General features: G+C 45.5%; 1 protein-coding gene across 1 annotated transcript in view; it reads right to left on the minus strand.

The window, feature by feature from the left end:
• Positions 1 to 18999, minus strand: part of parp8 (poly (ADP-ribose) polymerase family, member 8) — a 171958-nt gene that overhangs the window by 14633 nt on the left and 138326 nt on the right. The window contains exons 17-18 of the mRNA XM_056273523.1: positions 16751 to 16816; positions 15805 to 15872 (exon numbers count right to left, since the gene is read on the minus strand). Coding sequence (XP_056129498.1) covers positions 15805 to 15872; positions 16751 to 16816 — 134 coding nt within the window. The remainder of the gene's footprint in view (positions 1 to 15804; positions 15873 to 16750; positions 16817 to 18999) is intronic.

Below are 18999 nucleotides of genomic sequence, written 5' to 3' on the forward strand. Positions count from 1 at the left end.
GCAGTTCAGGGGGGATTTAAGACAGTTGCCGGATGGCTGGGCAACCACTGCAGAAATGGTGAGGGAGACAGCTAGGAAGATACATGATGTGTCATCTGGACAGAGGAAGGAAGACAATGAGACTTGGTGGTGGAATGAAGAAGTACAGGAAAATATACGGAGGAAGAAGTTGGCAAAGAAGTAGTGAACTACTCAGAGAGATGAAGAAAGTAGACAGGAATACAAGATTTGGTGTTAGGTGAAGAGAGAGATGGCAAAGGCAAAAGAAAAGGCATACGGCAAGTTGTATGAGAAATTAGACACTAAGGTAGGAGTAAAGAACTTGTACAGATTGGAAATGTGCAAACAAGCAAGGAGATTGTACTTAGAAGTTGTAAGGAGTATTCTGAGAGCCTGATGAATAAAGAAAATGACAGAAAGAGAAGGTTGGGTGGTGTGGAGGGTGGGTCGTGAATCGGGAAGTGTGGTAGATTAGCAAGGATGAAGTGAGGGAAGCTATGAAGACGATGAAGAGTGGAAAGGCAGCTGGTCCAGATGACATACCTGTGGAGGCATGGAGATGTTTAGGAGAGATTGTGGTGCAGTTTTTAACTATACTGTTTTAATATTCGTTCATTCATTCATTCATTCATTCATTCATTCATTCATTCATTTTCAGCCGCTTCTCTGCAGTCGGGTCGCGGTGGCAGCAAGCTAAGTAGGGCACTCCAGACATCCCTCTCCCCAGCAACGTCCTCCATTTCCTCCTGGGGGATCCCAAGGCATTCCCAGGCCAGAGTGGACATGTAGTCCCTCCAGCGAGTTCTGGGTCTACCACAGGGTCTACTCCCAGTTGGCCATGCTCAGTAAACCTCCAAAGGAAGGCACCCAGGGGGCATCCTAATCTGATGCCCGAACCATCTCAACTGGCTTTCGATGCGAAGGAGCAGCGGCTCTACTCCGAGCTCCCTCCAGATGTCTGAGCTCCTCACCCTATCTCTCAGGCTGAGCCCAGACACCCCATTGTTTAATACAATCTTGGAAAGTGAGAGGATGCCTGAGGAGTGGAGAAGTGTACTGTTACCAATTTTCAAGAATAAGGGTGATGTGCAGAGCTGTCGTAACTACAGAGGTATAAAATTGATCAGCCACAGAAAGAGTAGTGGAAGCTAGGTTAAGAGGAAAGGTGATGATTACCGAGCAGCATTATGGTTTCATGCCATGAAGGAGCACTACAGATGCAGTGTTTGCTTTGACAATGTTGATGGAGCAGTATAGAGAAGGCCAGAAGGAGTTACATTGTGTCTTTGTGGATTTAGAGAAAGCATATGAGAGGGTGCAGAGAGAGTAGGTGTGGTATTGTATGAGGAAGTCAGGAGTGAGAGAGAAGTATGTAAGAGTGGTGCAGGATATGTATGAGGACAGTGTGACAGTGGTCAGGAGTGTGGTACGAGTAATGGATGGGTTCAAGATGGAGGTGTGATTACATCCAAGGATCGGCTTTGAGCTCTTTCTTGTTTGCAATGATGACGGACAGGTTGTTGATAGGAAGCCAATGAAGGGAGGCAAGAATTAGTGTAATATGGTCAAATTTTAGTTCTAGCTGCATTCTAGCTGCAGCATTTTGAATCATCTGATGACTTTTAGTACATGTGGCAGACCTGAAAACAGAACATTAATCAAGTCTGGATGAAACAAATGCATCTATCAGTCTCTATGTCAGCCATGGACAGAAAAGACAGAAATTTAGCTACGTATGTTACATAAGTGAAGAAAGGCAGTCTTGGTGACTTCTTAATGTGCTTATCAAAGAAAAGGCTGGTATCAAACATAACACTGTAGTGACCTACTTGCAGGTTATGTATTCACCATGTGGGCCAGAGATGGTCCCTTTAAGACAGTGGGTGGGGGTTAGCAAAGGGTATTGTGGGTAGACACGAGGCTGAGGTTAGGAGAATGAACTACTGACGTTTTAGTTGGAGGAAATAAACGACCCCACGGCTGTGTCGACAAAAGGAGAAGTGGTCTCGTCTCCTTTCTTTCATCCTCCACATTGGTGACCCCGACATCAGCCATGGAGAATGAACCTCCCAGTGCAGCAACAGTGGCTAATGCCATCACGATCAAACTGCCCGACTTCTGGGAAACAGCTGCGGCAACATGGTTTGCTCACATCGAAGCCCAGTTCGCTATTAGGAACATCACCGTGGATGAGACCAAGTACTACTACGTCATGGCAGCACTTGGAACATCTACGGCATCACGGATATTGGGCCTGCTGCAAGCCCCGCCGCCCGTGGATAAGTACGGTATGATTAAGAGACACTTGCTGCAGGCTTTTGAGCTAGCAGAGGTGGAGCAGGTGGACTGGTTGTTTTCGCTGCAAGGCTTGGGAGATGGCAAGCCATCGGAGCTAATGGACAAGATGCTGAGTATGCTGGGTTCGTGCGACCCCGCCTTCTTTTTGGCCAGCTGTTCCTCCATCAGCTCCCCTCGCACATCCATGCTGCCTTGGCCAGCTCCAAGTTGTCCACCACCAGCAACTTTCAGGAGTTGGCCGTGGAAGCTGACAGGATTTTTCTCGCCAGCCAACAGCAGTGTGCGGCCGCTCTGCTGCCTGCCCACACTCTTCCACCAACGCCGGTTGAGGCTGCGGGCGTCGCCGCGTCAGCAGTTTCTCGTCGGCAGCAGGACTCAGGGGGACTGTGCTTCTACCATACCAGGTATGAAACCCAAGCCAAGCAATGCCGTGCACCATGCACTTTCAGCAGGGTGGGAAAAGCCAAGGCCGGCGCTCAGTAGTACCCCTGAGCATTGGCCAGGAAGGCAAGCTGCTGTTTATTAAGAACACCATCTCCGGCCGGCGGTTGCTAGTTGATTCGGGTGCGCAGGGGAGCATCCTGCCTGCGACACCAGTGGACGCGATGGCCGGCGGATTCCGCCCCCCTATGGATACTGCTAACGGCACCCCCGTACGCACCTATGGCACGAGGTATGTGGAGGTGGTTTTTGGAGGTCGGCGGTTCGGCTGGGACTTTGTAATGGCAAAGGTGTCCATTACCCTCCTGGGTGTGGATTTCCTGCGCGCGTATGGACTGTTGGTAGACGTTAAAAACCGCCGCTTGCCGCTCTGGTGGCCGAGCGGAATAAACTGCCGTTCTTGCAGTCCGCTCGTCATGTGGCTGGGAGTTTCGTATCCCAGACTTGCCGTAACTGGTCACGGTCAGAGCATCCACGGGGTAAGGCATTCATTAGGCCACCCTTACCCGATGGATAGTGGGTGTAGATCGGAGTAGTGTTCGGGGACTCGTCGTTCTCCAGCGACTCCTCTGGCCCAACCGGGCACCTGCCGCCAAGCAACTGAAAGCATTCTCCCTACATCTCCTTCGCGGCTTGAAGGTGACGCAATCCATGTGAGGCTTCAGCGTGTAAAATAGCGAGAGCAGCCGACACGCGTTTGAAGGAAGCTGGTGTTACGACTATCTCCTTCTTGTGGAAACGTGAGCAAGAGGAGTTATTCGACAAGAGTTCCGGCCATATGCCATTGGGTTAATCGGGTGGGATAAGGGGAAAAACTAGAAGTAAATGTATAAAATAAATAAATAAATAAAAGCCGCTTGATGGACTCCGTCTCCTTCTGCTCCTACCCATGTACGCTGGGGGAGGCGGGTCCTATCGGCTTGTCCAACATGATTGGCACCGGGGATGGATTTCAGCGTCTGCTCGCTGAGTTTCCGGACCTCACAACGTCCATCTTCTCATCAGCAGTCGCCAAGCATGGAGTGGAACGCTACATCACCACCACGGGCCCCCCAGTATATACCCGTGCATGGCGCCTAGACCCAGCCAAGCTCACCATCGCTAAGGAAGAGTTTGCCAACAAGGAGCGCCTCAGCATCTTGTGCCACTCCGACAGTCTGTGGGCCTCCCCCCTGCATATGGTCACGAAGACTAATGGCAGCTGGCGCCCACGTGGTGATTACCACCGCCTCAACAACGCCACGATGCCAGACCGCTACCCAATCCCGCACATCCAGGATTTCTCCATGCACTTGGCGGGGGTGGTCATCTTCTCCGAGGTGGACCTCGTGCGCGGATACCATCAGGTGCTGGTCCGCCCACAGGATGTGCTGAAGACGGCAGTAATTACGCTGTTGTTCAGCCTGTTCGAGTTCCTGAGGATGCCGTTTGGGCTCAAGGGGGCTGCACAGACCTTTCAGCGGCTCATGGACTCTGTGCTGCGAGATATGCCGTTCCTGTTTGTTTACCTGGATGATATTCTCGTGGCCAGTACGTCCGCAGCAGAGCACCTGGTCCACCTCCGGCAGCTGTTCGAACGGCTCAGCCAGCATGGGCTCATCGTCAACCCGGCAAAGTGCCAGTTGGGCCTGCCAACTATTGATTTCCTCGGGCACCGGGTTACAAAGGACGGAGCAACCCCCCTCCCCGACAAGGTGGACGCTGTCGCCAGGTTCCCACGCCCGAACACGGTGAAGTCCCTGCAGGAGTTCCTGGGCATGGTGAACTTTTACAACTGGTTCATTCTCCAGGCGGCTCATCTCATGTGCCCCCTGTATGAGGCTTTGAAGGGTAAGGACCCCAAAGGCCCAGTGGACTGGTCAGAAGAGAGAAACTGGGCGTTGGAGGACGCTAAGGCTGCGCTGGCTGACGCCGCCTTGTTGGCGCACCCATCACCAACTGCCCCAGTAGCACTCACCACGGATGCCTCAGATTACACCGTGGGGGCAGTGTATGAGCAGTGGGTGGGCGGAGCCAGGCAGCCGCTTGCTTTTTTCAGCCGCCAGCTGCGCAGCAGTGAGAGGAAATACAGTACCTTCGACCGGGAGCTTCTTGGCCTGTTTCTCGCCATCCACCGCTTCCGGTTCCTGCTGGAAGGCTGCCGCTTCTCTGTGTTTGTGGACCACAAACTGCTGACATTCGCCATGGCCAAAGCCACCGAGCCATGGTCTGGGCGCCAACAGCACCAGCTCTCTTACATCTCCGAGTTCACCACTGACATCTGGCACGTCGCTGGCAAGGACAACTTCATCGCCGACTGCCTCTCCCGGGCGATGTTGGGGGCCGTCCACTTGGGACTCGACTATGCAGCCATGGCTGCAGACCAGGCTGCTGACACAGAAGTGCAGGCCTAACGGACTGCTGACACCAGGCTGCAGTTGAAGGATGTGGTGTTCGACGACGCCGGGGCCACATTTCTCTGTGACATCTCCACGGGTCAGCCCCGGCCCACGGTGCACACAGGCTGGCGGCGACGGGTTTTCGACACCATCCATGGCCTTTTACACCCAGGTGTGAAGGGTCAACGAAGTTGGTGGTGGCCAAGTTCGTGTGGCATGGCCTCAGGAAGGAGTGAAGGACTGGGCAGGCACCTGCATGGCGTGTCAGCGCTCCAAGGTTCACAGCCACACCAAGACACCCCTGGCGCTGTTCCAAGTGCATGGGAGGCGTTTCAACCATGTCAGTGTGGACCTAGTAGGACCCCTTCCCTCCTCCCGTGGTTTCACTCATCTGGACAGGACCACTAGGTGGCCAGAGGCTATTCCGTTGTCAACCACCACATCTGCTGAGGTGGCCCGGGCATTCATCGGGTCCTGGGTAGCCCGGTTTGGCACACCATCTGACCTCACTTCTGACCGGGGCCCGCAGTTCACATCTGAGCTCTGGACTGCAGTTGCTGAAAGCCTAGGGGTGAAGCTGCACTGCACCACGGCGTACAACCCGCAGGGCAACAATTTATGTGAGCAGTTTCATCGTTCTATGAAGGCCGCTCTTCGGGCCAGCCTCACAGACAGTAGCTGGGTCGAACGGCTCCCATGGGTCATGCTTGGCCTGCGGACTGCCCCTAAGGAAGACCTCCAGTTCTCATCGGCTGAGCTGGTTTATAGCCAGCCACTGTGGGTCCCGGAGGAATTTCTCCCAGACGGCGCGGCACTCTGGTCTGCTGCCCGCCAACGGGCTGTGCTCCCGCTGTGTATTCACTCCAGTCCCAACTTCACGGCACGGCCTCTCTTAGTCTTACATCCCCAAGGACCTGCAGTCGGCTGGGTATGTCTTCATCTGGCATGACGCCAAACGTTCCCCCTGCAGCCCCCCTACGATGGCCCCTTCCGTGTCCTGGCAGCGGGGGCTAAGAACTTTGCTGTGGATGTCGGTGGTAAGCAGGAGTGGGTTTCGGTGGACTGCCTCAAGCCAGCTCACCTGGACTTGGACAGGCCGGTTCAACTGGCCCAGCCTCCTCGGTGTGGACGCCCCCCTGCCCCTACACCTGTCAAGAGGAGTCGTTTTGGCTGCATTATTTGTCCCCCGCAAAAAAATGTTTTTTTTCTTCCTTGTTGTCATGATGAATTCTGGGGGGGGGGGCGTGTGTAGTGACCTACTTGCAGGTTAGATATTCACCATGCGGGCCAGAGACGGTCCCTTTATTTTGTGTTCGAGTTTGCCATGACCCATTTCAAGTTAAAATTTTATAATAACTACCATCTAGTTTTTTTTATTGGAACAAGTCTTCATGATATCCTCCACAACAGCTATATAAACACTACAAAACTGATTTTGACCATTTTAGCCAATTCTGAAGGTCTGTCTAAAAAAAAAAAGTGTATCATTTGGTGTTCATGTCTGGGAAGATCCAGCAGTGCATTGAAATGTTGTGGGTAACTCTGGGTCACATTTGGCTCAATCAAGATTAATCTTTGACTTTAGACACCCCACCCCCACCCCCTTCCTCCACGGGAACAATTATTTTCTCGCAGTATGCACTTGTACTCCCAATCCCTATGGCACCCCTCCCCCCACGGGAACGCAACCTTTCTCACAGAATATGGACACTGACCCTGAAATTCAACTTGAACCTGAACACACACCCCTTCCCCCACGGGAACAATTATTTTCTCGCAGTACAGTGTAGGCTTTGGTCATCTTGTGGGGGGCGTGGCATGAACAACATTGCACAGATTGTCTCGCATAAACATCTATAAATATCTCTGCCAAGTTTATTTGAGTTTCACTCAGCAGCATCTGTCGATTTCACAATGAGCAAAAGATTTTTCACTGCCAGTGAGGCTCTTGATCACATCTTTGAGGAGGGAGATCAGGCTTTGGGGGAGAGAGATCAGGCTGAAATTGAAGAAGCTGTGTCTGAGGATGAAGATGATGTGGAGTATGTGCCTGAACATGATGAAGACACATCTGATGAGGAAGTAGGCCTGGATGAGGGAGAACAACAGGAGATCTTCATGTCAAGGAATGGCAAGATGGCATGGTCCAAGATCCCTTATGAAACGAAAGGCCGAGCACAAGCTCAGAAAATCATCAGAATTACCCCTGGGCCCACTAGATTTGCAGTGTTACATGTCCAAGATATAAAGACAGCATTTGAGCTGTTCATACCACAGTCTATCCAGACTATCTTGATTGAGATGACGAACCTGGAAGGGAGAAGAGTGTTTGGCAACAGTTGGAAGGAAATAGACAAAACCTATCTGGATGCTTACTTCGGGCTGTTGCTTCTTGCTGGCATGTACAGGTTTGTATTCTGCATTGTAATTTTATTCTCTTATGAACTCAAATGTCCTTTTATGTCTTTCTTTTGCCCTTGTTGTTGAAATGTGGCATACAAATAAACCTGCCTTGTATTGCCTTGCCTTACAGATCCAATAATGAGGCTACTGCCAGCCTATGGGATGCTGAGACAGGCCGGAGTATTTTTCGTGCGACCATGTCACGTCAGACCTTCCATGTCTTGTCAAGAGTTATTCGCTTTGACAATCGGGAAACCAGAGTTGCTCGCCGTGCTCATGACAAACTTGCTCCAATTAGGGAGGTTTGGGACAAGTGGGTGGAACACTTGCCATGTGTCTACAATCCTGGGCCAGAGGTCACTGTCGATGAGCGACTAGTCCCGTTCAGAGGCCACTGTCCCCTCAGGCAGTATATCCCAAGCACACCTGGGAAATATGGGATTAAAATCTTGGTAGCGTGCGATGCCAGGACCAGCTATGCATGAAACATGCAAGTATACACCGGAAAATCTGCAAGTGGAGTGGCAGAGAAAAATCAAGGCATGCGGGTGGTGCTGGACATGACACAGGGGCTTCGAGGGCACATCACCTGTGATAACTTCTTCACATCTTATGCCCTCGGCCAAGAACTGCTGAAGAAAAAACTGACCATGGTAGGAACAGTCAGGAAGAATAAACCTGAGCTTCCTTCTGCACTGCTAGACACAAAGGACAGAGCCCCTCTCTCCTCGAAGTTTGCATTTATGGAGACCACCACAACGGTGTCATACTGTCCAAAGAAAAGGAAAAATGTCGTCATGATGTCCACTCTCCACAAGAATGCTGCTGTGAGCAGTAGGGAGGACAAAAAGCCAAACATTATCCTGGACTACAACAGGAACAAAGGCGGAGTCGACAACCTTGACAAGGTCACTGGCACATACACTTGCCAAAGGAAGATGGCCCGGTGGCCATTAGCTGTCTTTTATAACATTCTTGATGTCTCAGCCTACAATGCGTTTGTGGTGTGGACTGAAATAAATCCTGGGAGGAACAACGGCAAGTTCAACAAGAGGAGGCTCTTTCTTCAGGAGCTGGGGAGAGCTCTGGTGAACTCCTGGCTCTGCCAACTTGTTGAGAGAGCTGCAGGCTGCAACCACATCAGCAACCTCCACTAGGACTGAGCCAGAGGACGCCAGTGGCAGCAAGAGAAAGAGGTGCCAGTCCTGCCCTTCCAACAAGGACAGAAAAACCAGCACGACTTGCCACACTTGTAAAAAATACATATGCAGGGAGCACACACAAACAATTGCATACTGTGATTCGTGCATGTGAACACACACACACACACACACACACACACACACTGGATACACAAAAACACCCTTGTTCATGTTTGTGTTTAATTTTAATCTGCTATTTTGAATCAAATAAAGTTGTGTTTTATGAAAAAAAGCTTGTTTTTTGGGGTTTTTTTTTTTTACCTTTTTCTAACATAAATCTATATGGGTCAATTTTGACCTGTAACACCACAGAGGTTACTATAGTTAATAATATAAAGTTCTAAAAACTTTTTTTTTTTTAGAAATTGTATTCTAATATCAGTTTATTATAGTCAGATAACACAATTATCCACTGTCTTCACTATAGGGAATATAATGAGTGAATTTAATCCCATTTTAACTTAAAAATATGTGGTGTAATGTGTCTTGGGGCCATAAAATAAAATTACAACAGAATTGTATGGTTATGAATGCATAATAAGTTAGGTATGATGTAGTAAAAACAATATTGGATGATAGTCATTGTTTTTGAGTGTTTTGGACTGAGGGTTCAAAATTGACCCGCAAACACAGAAACAGCTTTCGAACACTGCACAAGGTTAAGACAGTGGGCGGGGTTTAGCAAAGGGTATTGTGGGAAGACACGAGGTTGAGGTTTAGCAGAATGAACTACTGACTTAGTTTTAGTTGGAGGAAATAAACGACCCCATGGCTTTGTGGTCAAAAGGAGAAGTAGTTTCGTCTCCTTTCTTTCATCCTCCACAACACCAAGATTTTTGACTGTCACATTTTGTGAAATCACAGTTTTTGATTGTTCTTGTCCCTTGATCAAATTGGGGCCTGTGTCTAGCAGGGCCAAAGACCACCATCTCAGTTTTATCAAAATGTAAAAGCAGGAAATTTAGTGACATTCAATTCTTCACAGCAGCCAAGCAGACCTCTAAATTAGTCATTTGAGTATGATCATCAGCCCTTATAGGCACACACAGCTGAGTATTGTTCACATAGCCATAGAAATTTATTCCATGACTTCGTAAGAGGTGAAATATAAAGAGAGAAAAGTAGGAAAAGTAGGGCCAGGAACCGAGCCTTGAGGTACGCCATATTTAACATCAGAGAACTTCAATGTAATATTATTATAGCAGACACAATGTGTTCTTCCAGATAAGTGAAGTGAATCACACACTGAATTCACTTTTTCAGTATGTGATTTCAAAAGAAACCCAATTCTCATGACCGACACCATTGGCAAACTTTATGTGGAGACGAAACTTAGAATTTTTAGATTTAATATCTGCAAAAATGAGGTAGGAGGAAAGGAGGAATCCTATGATGAAACAATTGCCCAAGAGGAGGTGGAGTATGTGGAGGGAAACAAAGGTGACACACAGGGAACAGGTGCTCAGTTAGATCCCCATACAGAAGACATCATTGAATGTGACATTCTGGAGTGGAATCCAGAAGACTGGAAAAATATTTCAGGTGACGATGTGTTTGTCAACGCAGAAATTCTGCCTATAGAAGCAACTACACCAATGAACAGGACTCCAGTTCTCTCCAGTGAAGGCCATTCATTAAACCTGTCTACTGATAAGGACATTGACATGCAATATGTTCTTCTAGATAATGTGCCCATTAGCTTTTTGCCGGTACAGGAAGCTGCCTCCCAACAACCAAGACTCACGAAGATTTAATTATATAGAGGACATGCATTTCAAGACCTGAATGCAGCCTTCCAGAGTGGTCTTTTGTCAGTCGATGACCTGCTTGAGGTAGAAATGATTCTGCCCAATGGTTCTAGAGAGAAATGGGACGACAATGGCAATGTGCTGCGAGATGCACTGAGTGAATATTGGGACATATTTATGATGAACTGTACAACAGGCAGTATGGTTAGAGTAAGAGAAACATGAGAAACACATGGGAAGACACAGAAAAAGTGTTGGTCCTAGGGTATAACCTTGCAGGCTACTTCACCATTGCTTTAGCAAAACAATTTATGCTGCATTGTCTGGGGAAAGAGACAACTCCAAAGATCTCTGGGAAACATTTCTTCAGTACATTCCAAATGAAGAGACAAAAATAATTTAGCAAGCAATGCGCACCTTCTCCTCAACTGCAGACAGTGAAGACTTTATTGATTCTTTTGGATGCCCATAATGTAAAAATTCAAGTCACTGAGCTCAACTTTAGGCAAACAATACTTGAATTTGCCCACAAAAAATATCAGATGGAGAGAGGAAATGAAGATGCTGAGACTGCCTCCTGGAGGTTTAGATGAGATGCTGTGTTACCTTCGTCCATCAAGCAGGAAGGTTATTTTTGCTCTTCAACCAGCTGAAAGTTTGGGGAAGAGGGAACAGACCATTTTTTTTACTACCTAAAGAAGTACATACACTGTTCTGAAACTAACCTAAAGCAATTTCTGCACTTCTGTACAGGTAATGTTTTTAAGTGCTGTATATTGAGCTCAGTTTTAAGTGAGTTTTAGTTTTAAGTGAATTGTAAGTAAGCATCACCCACTGGAAGGGACTTTTTCTTTATCATCTGAGCCAAACATTAACATACAGTGGCTTGCAAAAGTATTCATACCCCTTGAACTTTTCCACATTTTGTCATGTTACGACCACAAACATACATATTTCTTATTGGGATTTTATGTGAAAGACCAACACAAAGTGGCACACAATTGTGAAGTACAAAGAAAATTATACATGATTTTAATTTTTTTTTACAAATAAAAAACTGAAAAGTGCGGTGTGCAAAAGTATTCAGCCCCCTTTTCTCTGAGTGCAACCAATTGCCTTCAGAAGTTGCCTGATGATTGCTGAATGATCGAATGTTGACCTAATGACTAAATAGAGTCAACCTGTGTGTAATCTAATCTCAGTACAAATACAGCTGTTCTGTGACGGCCTCAGAGGTTTGTTAAGAGAATATTGGGGCGCGAACAGCATCATGAAGTCCAAGGAACACACCAGACATGTCAAGGATAAAGTTGTGGAGAAGTTTAAAGCAGGGTTAGGCTATAAAAAGATTTCCCACACTTTGAACATCTCACGGAGCACTGTTCAATCCATCATCCGGAAATGGAGAGAGTATGGCACAACTGCAAACCTACCAAGACACGGCCATCCACCTTAACTTACAGGCTGAACAAGGAGAGCACTGATCAGAGATGCAGCCAAGAGGCCCATGGTGACTCTGGACAAACTGCAGAGATCCACAGCTCAGGTGGGGGAATCTGTCCACAGGACAACTATTGGTCGTGTACTGCACAAATCTGGCTTTTATGGAAGAGTGGCAAGAAGAAAGCCATTGTTAAAAGAAAACCATAAGAAGTCCCATTTGCAGTTTGCCAGAAGCCATGTGGGGGACACAGCAAACATGTGGTAGAAGGTGCTCTGGTCAGATGAGACCAAAATTCAACTTTTTGGCCTAAATGCAAAACGCTTTGTGTGGCGGAAACTAACACTGCACATCACTCTGAACACACCATCCCCACTGTCAAACATGGTGGTGGCTGCATCATGCTCTGGGGGTGCTTCTCTTCAGCAGGGACAGGGAAGATGGTCAGAGTTGATGGGAAGATGGATGGAGCCAAATACAGGGCAATCTTGGAAGAAAACCTGTTGGAGTCTGCAAAAGACTTGAGACTGGGGCGGAGGTTCACCTTCCAGCAGGACAACGACCCTAAACATAAAGCCAGGGCTACAATGGACTGGTTTAAAACAAAACATATTCACGTGTTAGAATGGCCCAGTCAAAGTCCAGACCTAAATCCAATTGAGAATCTGTGGCAAGATCTGAAAACTGCCGTTCACAAACACTCTCCATCTAATCTGACTGAGCTTGAGCTGGTTTGCAAAGAAGAACGGGCAAAAATTTCAGTCTTTAGATGTGCAAAGCTGGTAGAGACATATCCCAAAAGACTTGCAGCTGTAATTGTGGCAAAAGGCGGTTCCACAAAGTATTGACTCAGGGGGGCTGAATACTTTTGCACACCGCACTTTTCAGTTTTTTATTTGTAAATTTTTTTTAAAATCATGTATAATTTTCTTTGTACTTCACAATTGTGTGCCACTTTGTGTTGGTCTTTCACATAAAACTCTAATAAAATATATTTATATTTGTGGTCGAAACGTGACAAAATGTGGAAAAGTTCCAGGGGTATGAATACTTTTGCAAGCCACTGTATATAAAAAGGATATTGCAAAATTAGCATCAGGAGTTAACACACGCACTTGATGTATTCTCTCTCTATCTTATGAATGTTCATGGTGCAAATGTCCTTGTGTTGTCTACCATCCATGTGTGATTTGTCGAACCATCCAGTAACTTTGTCTGAAGCCCCCACACACGTTTTGGAGATCAACTTGGGATCACTACTTGTTGTGTACACATTAAGCCAGATCATTCTTCTCGAAAAGCCGTAAATCTGTCCACTGACACAAATACCATACGGCTTTAGTTTATCATACGAGTCTACATGCCAGATAGAATTGGGCCCCCTTGAGAAGTAATTGTGTCATCTGAGACATCTTAATTTCCTCACTGACACTGAGGATACAACTCCTTGAGAAGCAAGCACACATCTTCTTTCCTTACACGCATGCCATGTTCCCTACACTTGGGTGTACACTACCGTTCAAAAGTTTGGGATCACCCAAACAATTTTGTGTTTTCCATGAAAAGTCACACTTATTCACCACCATATGTTGTGAAATGAATAGAAAATAGAGTCAAGACATTGACAAGGTTAGAAATAATGATTTGTATTTGAAATAAGATTTTTTTTACATCAAACTTTGCTTTCGTCAAAGAATCCTCCATTTGCAGCAATTACAGCATTGCAGACCTTTGGCATTCTAGCTGTTAATTTGTTGAGGTAATCTGGAGAAATTGCACCCCACGCTTCCAGAAGCAGCTCCCACAAGTTGGATTGGTTGGATGGGCACCTCTTTGAGCAGATTGAGTTTCTGGAGCATCACATTTGTGGGGTCAATTAAACGCTTAAAATGGCCAGAAAAAGAGAACTTTCATCTGAAACTCGACAGTCTATTCTTGTTCTTAGAAATGAAGGCTATTCCATGCGAGAAATTGCTAAGAAATTGAAGATTTCCTACACCGGTGTGTACTACTCCCTTCAGAGGACAGCACAAACAGGCTCTAACCAGAGTAGAAAAAGAAGTGGGAGGCCGCGTTGCACAACTGAGCAAGAAGATAAGTACATTAGAGTCTCTAGTTTGAGAAACAGACGCCTCACAGGTCCCCAACTGGCATCTTCATTAAATAGTACCTGTTAGAGCCTGTTTGTGCTGTCCTCTGAAGGGAGTAGTACACACCGGTGTAGGAAATCTTCAATTTCTTAGCAATTTCTCGCATGGAATAGCCTTCATTTCTAAGAACAAGAATAGACTGTCGAGTTTCAGATGAAAGTTCTCTTTTTCTGGCCATTTTGAGCGTTTAATTGACCCCACAAATGTGATGCTCCAGAAACTCAATCTGCTCAAAGAAGTGCCCATCCAACCAATCCAACTTGTGGGAGCTGCTTCTGGAAGCGTGGGGTGCAATTTCTCCAGATTACCTCAACAAATTAACAGCTAGAATGCCAAAGGTCTGCAATGCTGTAATTGCTGCAAATGGAGGATTCTTTAACGAAAGCAAAGTTTGATGTAAAAAAAATCTTATTTCAAATAAAAATCATTATTTCTAACCTTGTCAATGTCTTGACTCTATTTTCTATTCATTTCACAACATATGGTGGTGAATAAGTGTGACTTTTCATGGAAAACACGAAATTGTTTGGGTGATCCCAAACTTTTGAACGGTAGTGTACATCCAGCGGTACCCGTGAAGTTGACTGGAGTACTGCAGTTGGTCTCAGTTGAAGTCGACTTGGTCCATCAGATTTGAATATATTTTCCGTCACGATAACCCTCTGGCATGAAGCCACCTTTTAAGAATGTCTTTCACTTATGTGAAAACCTTGTCTAGAGCTTAACAATGACTTTATTTGTTTATATTTGAGACCAAGCTCACAGTAGAACTCAATGAATAGTTCCATGTCGTTCTGTTGATCTCTTAGTTTGTGGGAGAAAAAAAAAAGAAAAAAAAAGTAGACCTCGCAAAATATTTGCAATTTTTTCTCTCTCCAAAAAGCAGGTTTTTTTCATAATGACTGAAACCAACGATCACTTTCATATGCAAATAGGCGTGGCCATTAACTAGAATTTCAATGGCCATAGTTAGTTAATGGTCTAGTTAATGGTTAATGTTTCGTATGCCTATTTGCATACGAAACAGATCGTTGGTTTCGGTCGTTATGCCACTGTATTGTTTATAAGGGTGGGGATACCTGCAGTCAGGTGAGACTGAAGAGGTCACTTAGATGATGATGAAACGTTTCTCTCAATAAACGTGTCCAGATGAACTGATTCACCTTTCTGTGATTTTATTACCTGGATTATTGAGCATGCATAAAGACAATTCTTTTTATTTTCTTTCTTTTTTTTTTTTAATTCGTCTTTGCAGGTCCCTTAAGGGGCTCTGTAGAAAGCACTCATTTGGACAAAAAAAATCTTTTGAACAATGTAAAACTTTATTTTCCTTAACAATATATTAAACCCATCTAGTGGGTCAGGCATTCCCTACTGGTCCAATCCAAATGGAGCTTTCAAATACCATGTTCTATATAGCTATATAACGACAGTTCCCCGTTGGCAAAAATGTGATAATCCTCCTCATTTGTTCTTCTAAGGCAGTGGTGGCCAACCATGTACCATCAAAACAGCAGATGAGTAAGCTGAAATAATTTACCCTATCTTAAACATATTAACATTAGATACCTAGTGTGGTTCTTGTACAATTTAAATTAAAGATTACAGCATTTTCAAATCCTTACAATCACACATAAGCGGTTTTAAACACTATGCTATTTACGTAAAACCTGTAATTAGTGCAGACTCTAATCTCTAACCTGTTTTAGCTCACTATTTCTGAACAACAAGAATGAAACTTACCATTGCAGCAAAGGGTGAGCCAGTGGGTCATGCTTGTCCATCTGCTTCTTTACTTCTAAATAAGGTGCCTGTAAAAGCCATATTGCCCAAATGTAGAGGGCATTATTATACACAAAATGCTAAGACTTCCATTGGGAGTGATGAAGGACAGGATTAGGAACAAGTACATCAGAGGGACAGCTCAGGTTGGACGGTTTGGAGACAAAGCAAAAGAGGCAAGATTGAGATGGTTTGGACATGTGTGGAGGAGAGATGTTGGGTATATTTGGAGAAGGATGCTGAATATGGAGCTGCCAGGGAAGAGGAAAAGAGGAAGGCCAAAGAGGAGGTTTATGGATGTGGTGAGGGAGGACATGCAGGTGGCTGGTGTGACAGAGGAAGATGCAGAGGACAGGAAGAGATGGAAATGGATGATCCGTTGTGGCGACCCCTACTGGGAGCAGCCAAAGTAGTAGTAGTAGTAGTAGTAGTAGTAGTAGTAGTAGTAGCAGTAGATTATACACAAAATACATTGTATTAAATAAAAGTAACTCATTTAAAACTTTATTCCAGAGCCTTTCAGTTTTTATACATCCTTTTAGGATATTCAACAAGCTCCATTCCTGAAGGTATATGCACTCTAATACTGTGCATCATACACTACAACAAATCTCCCAACATACACTTTAAATCCTGACAATTCACTCTTCCCAGTTGGAGTCTCTTATGGCTGATGTCATTTTACAGTATTATTGAGGCATTTACTTTAGAAAGAAGAGGAAGAACACACGTGTTAAAGCATGTCAATACTAGTTTTACCATAAAAATGCTTGTTTGTCAAAGTGACACTTACACAGGGGGGGTCCTCTGTGGATTACAAGTATTCAACAATGGACAAGGTTTAGATTTCGTTTCCTCAATGAATGAAGAGCATTTCCTAAAATAATTACTTTAAATGTCTCTATACCTGGGTCATCTCTCTGATGGATGTAAGGCTGTCAAGGGCTCTCATCACACGGTCATAGTCCTTTTTCTGAAACGAATTAAAAGAAATGACTTGTGCAGCAAAGAAAGTACCAGCCATCATCTATCTCAAGGAATCAGTAACACTTTGTCATTTCATTTCATGCACTTGCGTACATGAAATTAAACAAAATGCTGTTTCCCACAGCAGTACAGCACAAAGACAAAAACACATCCAAAAACTACAAGAACACACATACCCAAACTAACACAGATATCCAAACTAAACAAAATAAAAAAAAAATCACTGTCCAAGGGAACGACCAGCCAGGATGACTGTCGGAACCGCTGGTCTGCATGTGCTAGCAGTTAGCTTAGCCTGCCCCGCTTCTGCATCCTGTCAGACTGCCCTCGGCATTTCCTCCTCGGGTGCAGCTCCAGGCAGGGGCCGTGCCGGGCCCACCGGATGAATCAGACCAAGCTCTCCCAGCTGATCCAGCGCCATCTCTCCCAGCCAGACACCCTCGACACACCTCCTCACGACAACATCAAAAACATCACAGTCAACCCCAGGTGAGGCCGCTGCCAGACTGCCCTCAGTGTTATCGGAACTGCCGGTCTGCATGGGTTAGCAATTAGCTTAGCCTGCCCAACTCTCCCAGTCGATCCAGCACCAGCTCTCGCAGCCATCAAATGAAGACAAAAATTAGATGCAGACATGGACAAAGACACTGCATGGACAGTACTGGGTGAGGCCGCCACAAATGTGAATTCATGCCACCATCTTCTGACACCAGCACTGGGTGAGGCCGCTGCAAACACGAATTTGCGCAGCCATCTTCCCACACCGGAAGCGGATTCTCTGAGTATATCTCTGAGTTTCATTGTGTTACACATTGTATGGGAACTGTATTTATCTGCCATTTTTGAATGCTTTCGGTAAATACTGTTTTCCTCGATTGCTGCATAGTTTGAAGTAAGTTTTTACAATGTCTGAAAAGTTTGTAAACAATTCCAAGTTTTTTCAGAAGGCAAAGTCAGTCAAAGTCTTCAGCAGAAGGAAGTCTGTGGCTACAGAAACAGACATTTCAAAAGGTCATCGCCACATCATGCTGTCTGGAACCCCAAATGGACAACTTACTGGAATATGGCAGATGCCTATGTAAAAGAGATCATGGTGAACTGATATAAAATGTGAACTGCCAAAGAAGGCTGTTCTTGTAGCCACATGCTAACCAGCCACATGCTAACCAGCCATCAACCTTACAGATCTATGCAGCTGTACTGACAAAAAGGTGTTTGGTCAAAAATGAGTAACGGCAGATTAATAGTGTTGAAGTAGTTATGCATCATCACCATACAGTCAAAATAGATCAACCTACGGTGACCCCAACACAGAGCCCTTATGGGACATGAGCAAAATTCCTGATCCTTATCTTCCAGCTCATAATTTTCCAGGACCGTTCCTTCAGACCTTGTTACACTCAAGTGAGCGTCCCACACATTCCTCCACTATCAGTTAAACAATAGCCCTTTATTTGTTCACACAGGAGAAGACACTTTATAGCACTGCCTTTGTTTTGCTACACATGAGCTTTAAGCATCTATCCAAGCAATATAGACTAAAGTTAAACATGGTGTAGGCCATATATGGTCAAAGATTAAAAGTAAGCAAACATCATATATGATTATACGGCAGACAAATTGCCTGCACAGTGATAACTGAGGATATGAGGGCGGCTGTTTTGGCGCTATCAGAGGATGTTGCATTGGTAATGCAAGACCAAGGAGAGAATTTGTCAGATTTTCTTGTCCATGTTGATGTCTGATCCATGTTGATGATTGGATTTTACGTTGTGAACGGGGAATTACGCAGCACTACATGGACATTATGCACCACTTCGTGCAGGTAATGTGAGCCACAGACATTACGGCCTATACATTGGGAGGCATGGTAGCCCAAAGATTCATCACACAAGTCCATGTAATTAATGAGTTTATGTGTGTTATACTTATCCCCCTGCTACAGTTGGATTTGATGACGATATGAAAACTTACTATAAATCATTCTTGTTCGAAAAACATGTTATCAGCAAAAACCAAATTAAAAATTAGGGTTAATAATAATTGATATATACAGGACATACAATGTGAATTTGTGGAAAAGAGGATAACTGATTGGTTAATAAATACTAGCCCTGTTAGGGGCTACAAGTCTTAGTTGGATCCGGCTCATTTACGCTAACCCACAGG

This window comes from Lampris incognitus, chromosome 1 (genome assembly GCF_029633865.1).
Source record: "Lampris incognitus isolate fLamInc1 chromosome 1, fLamInc1.hap2, whole genome shotgun sequence".
In the NCBI taxonomy this organism is placed as follows: Eukaryota; Metazoa; Chordata; class Actinopteri; order Lampriformes; family Lampridae; genus Lampris; species Lampris incognitus.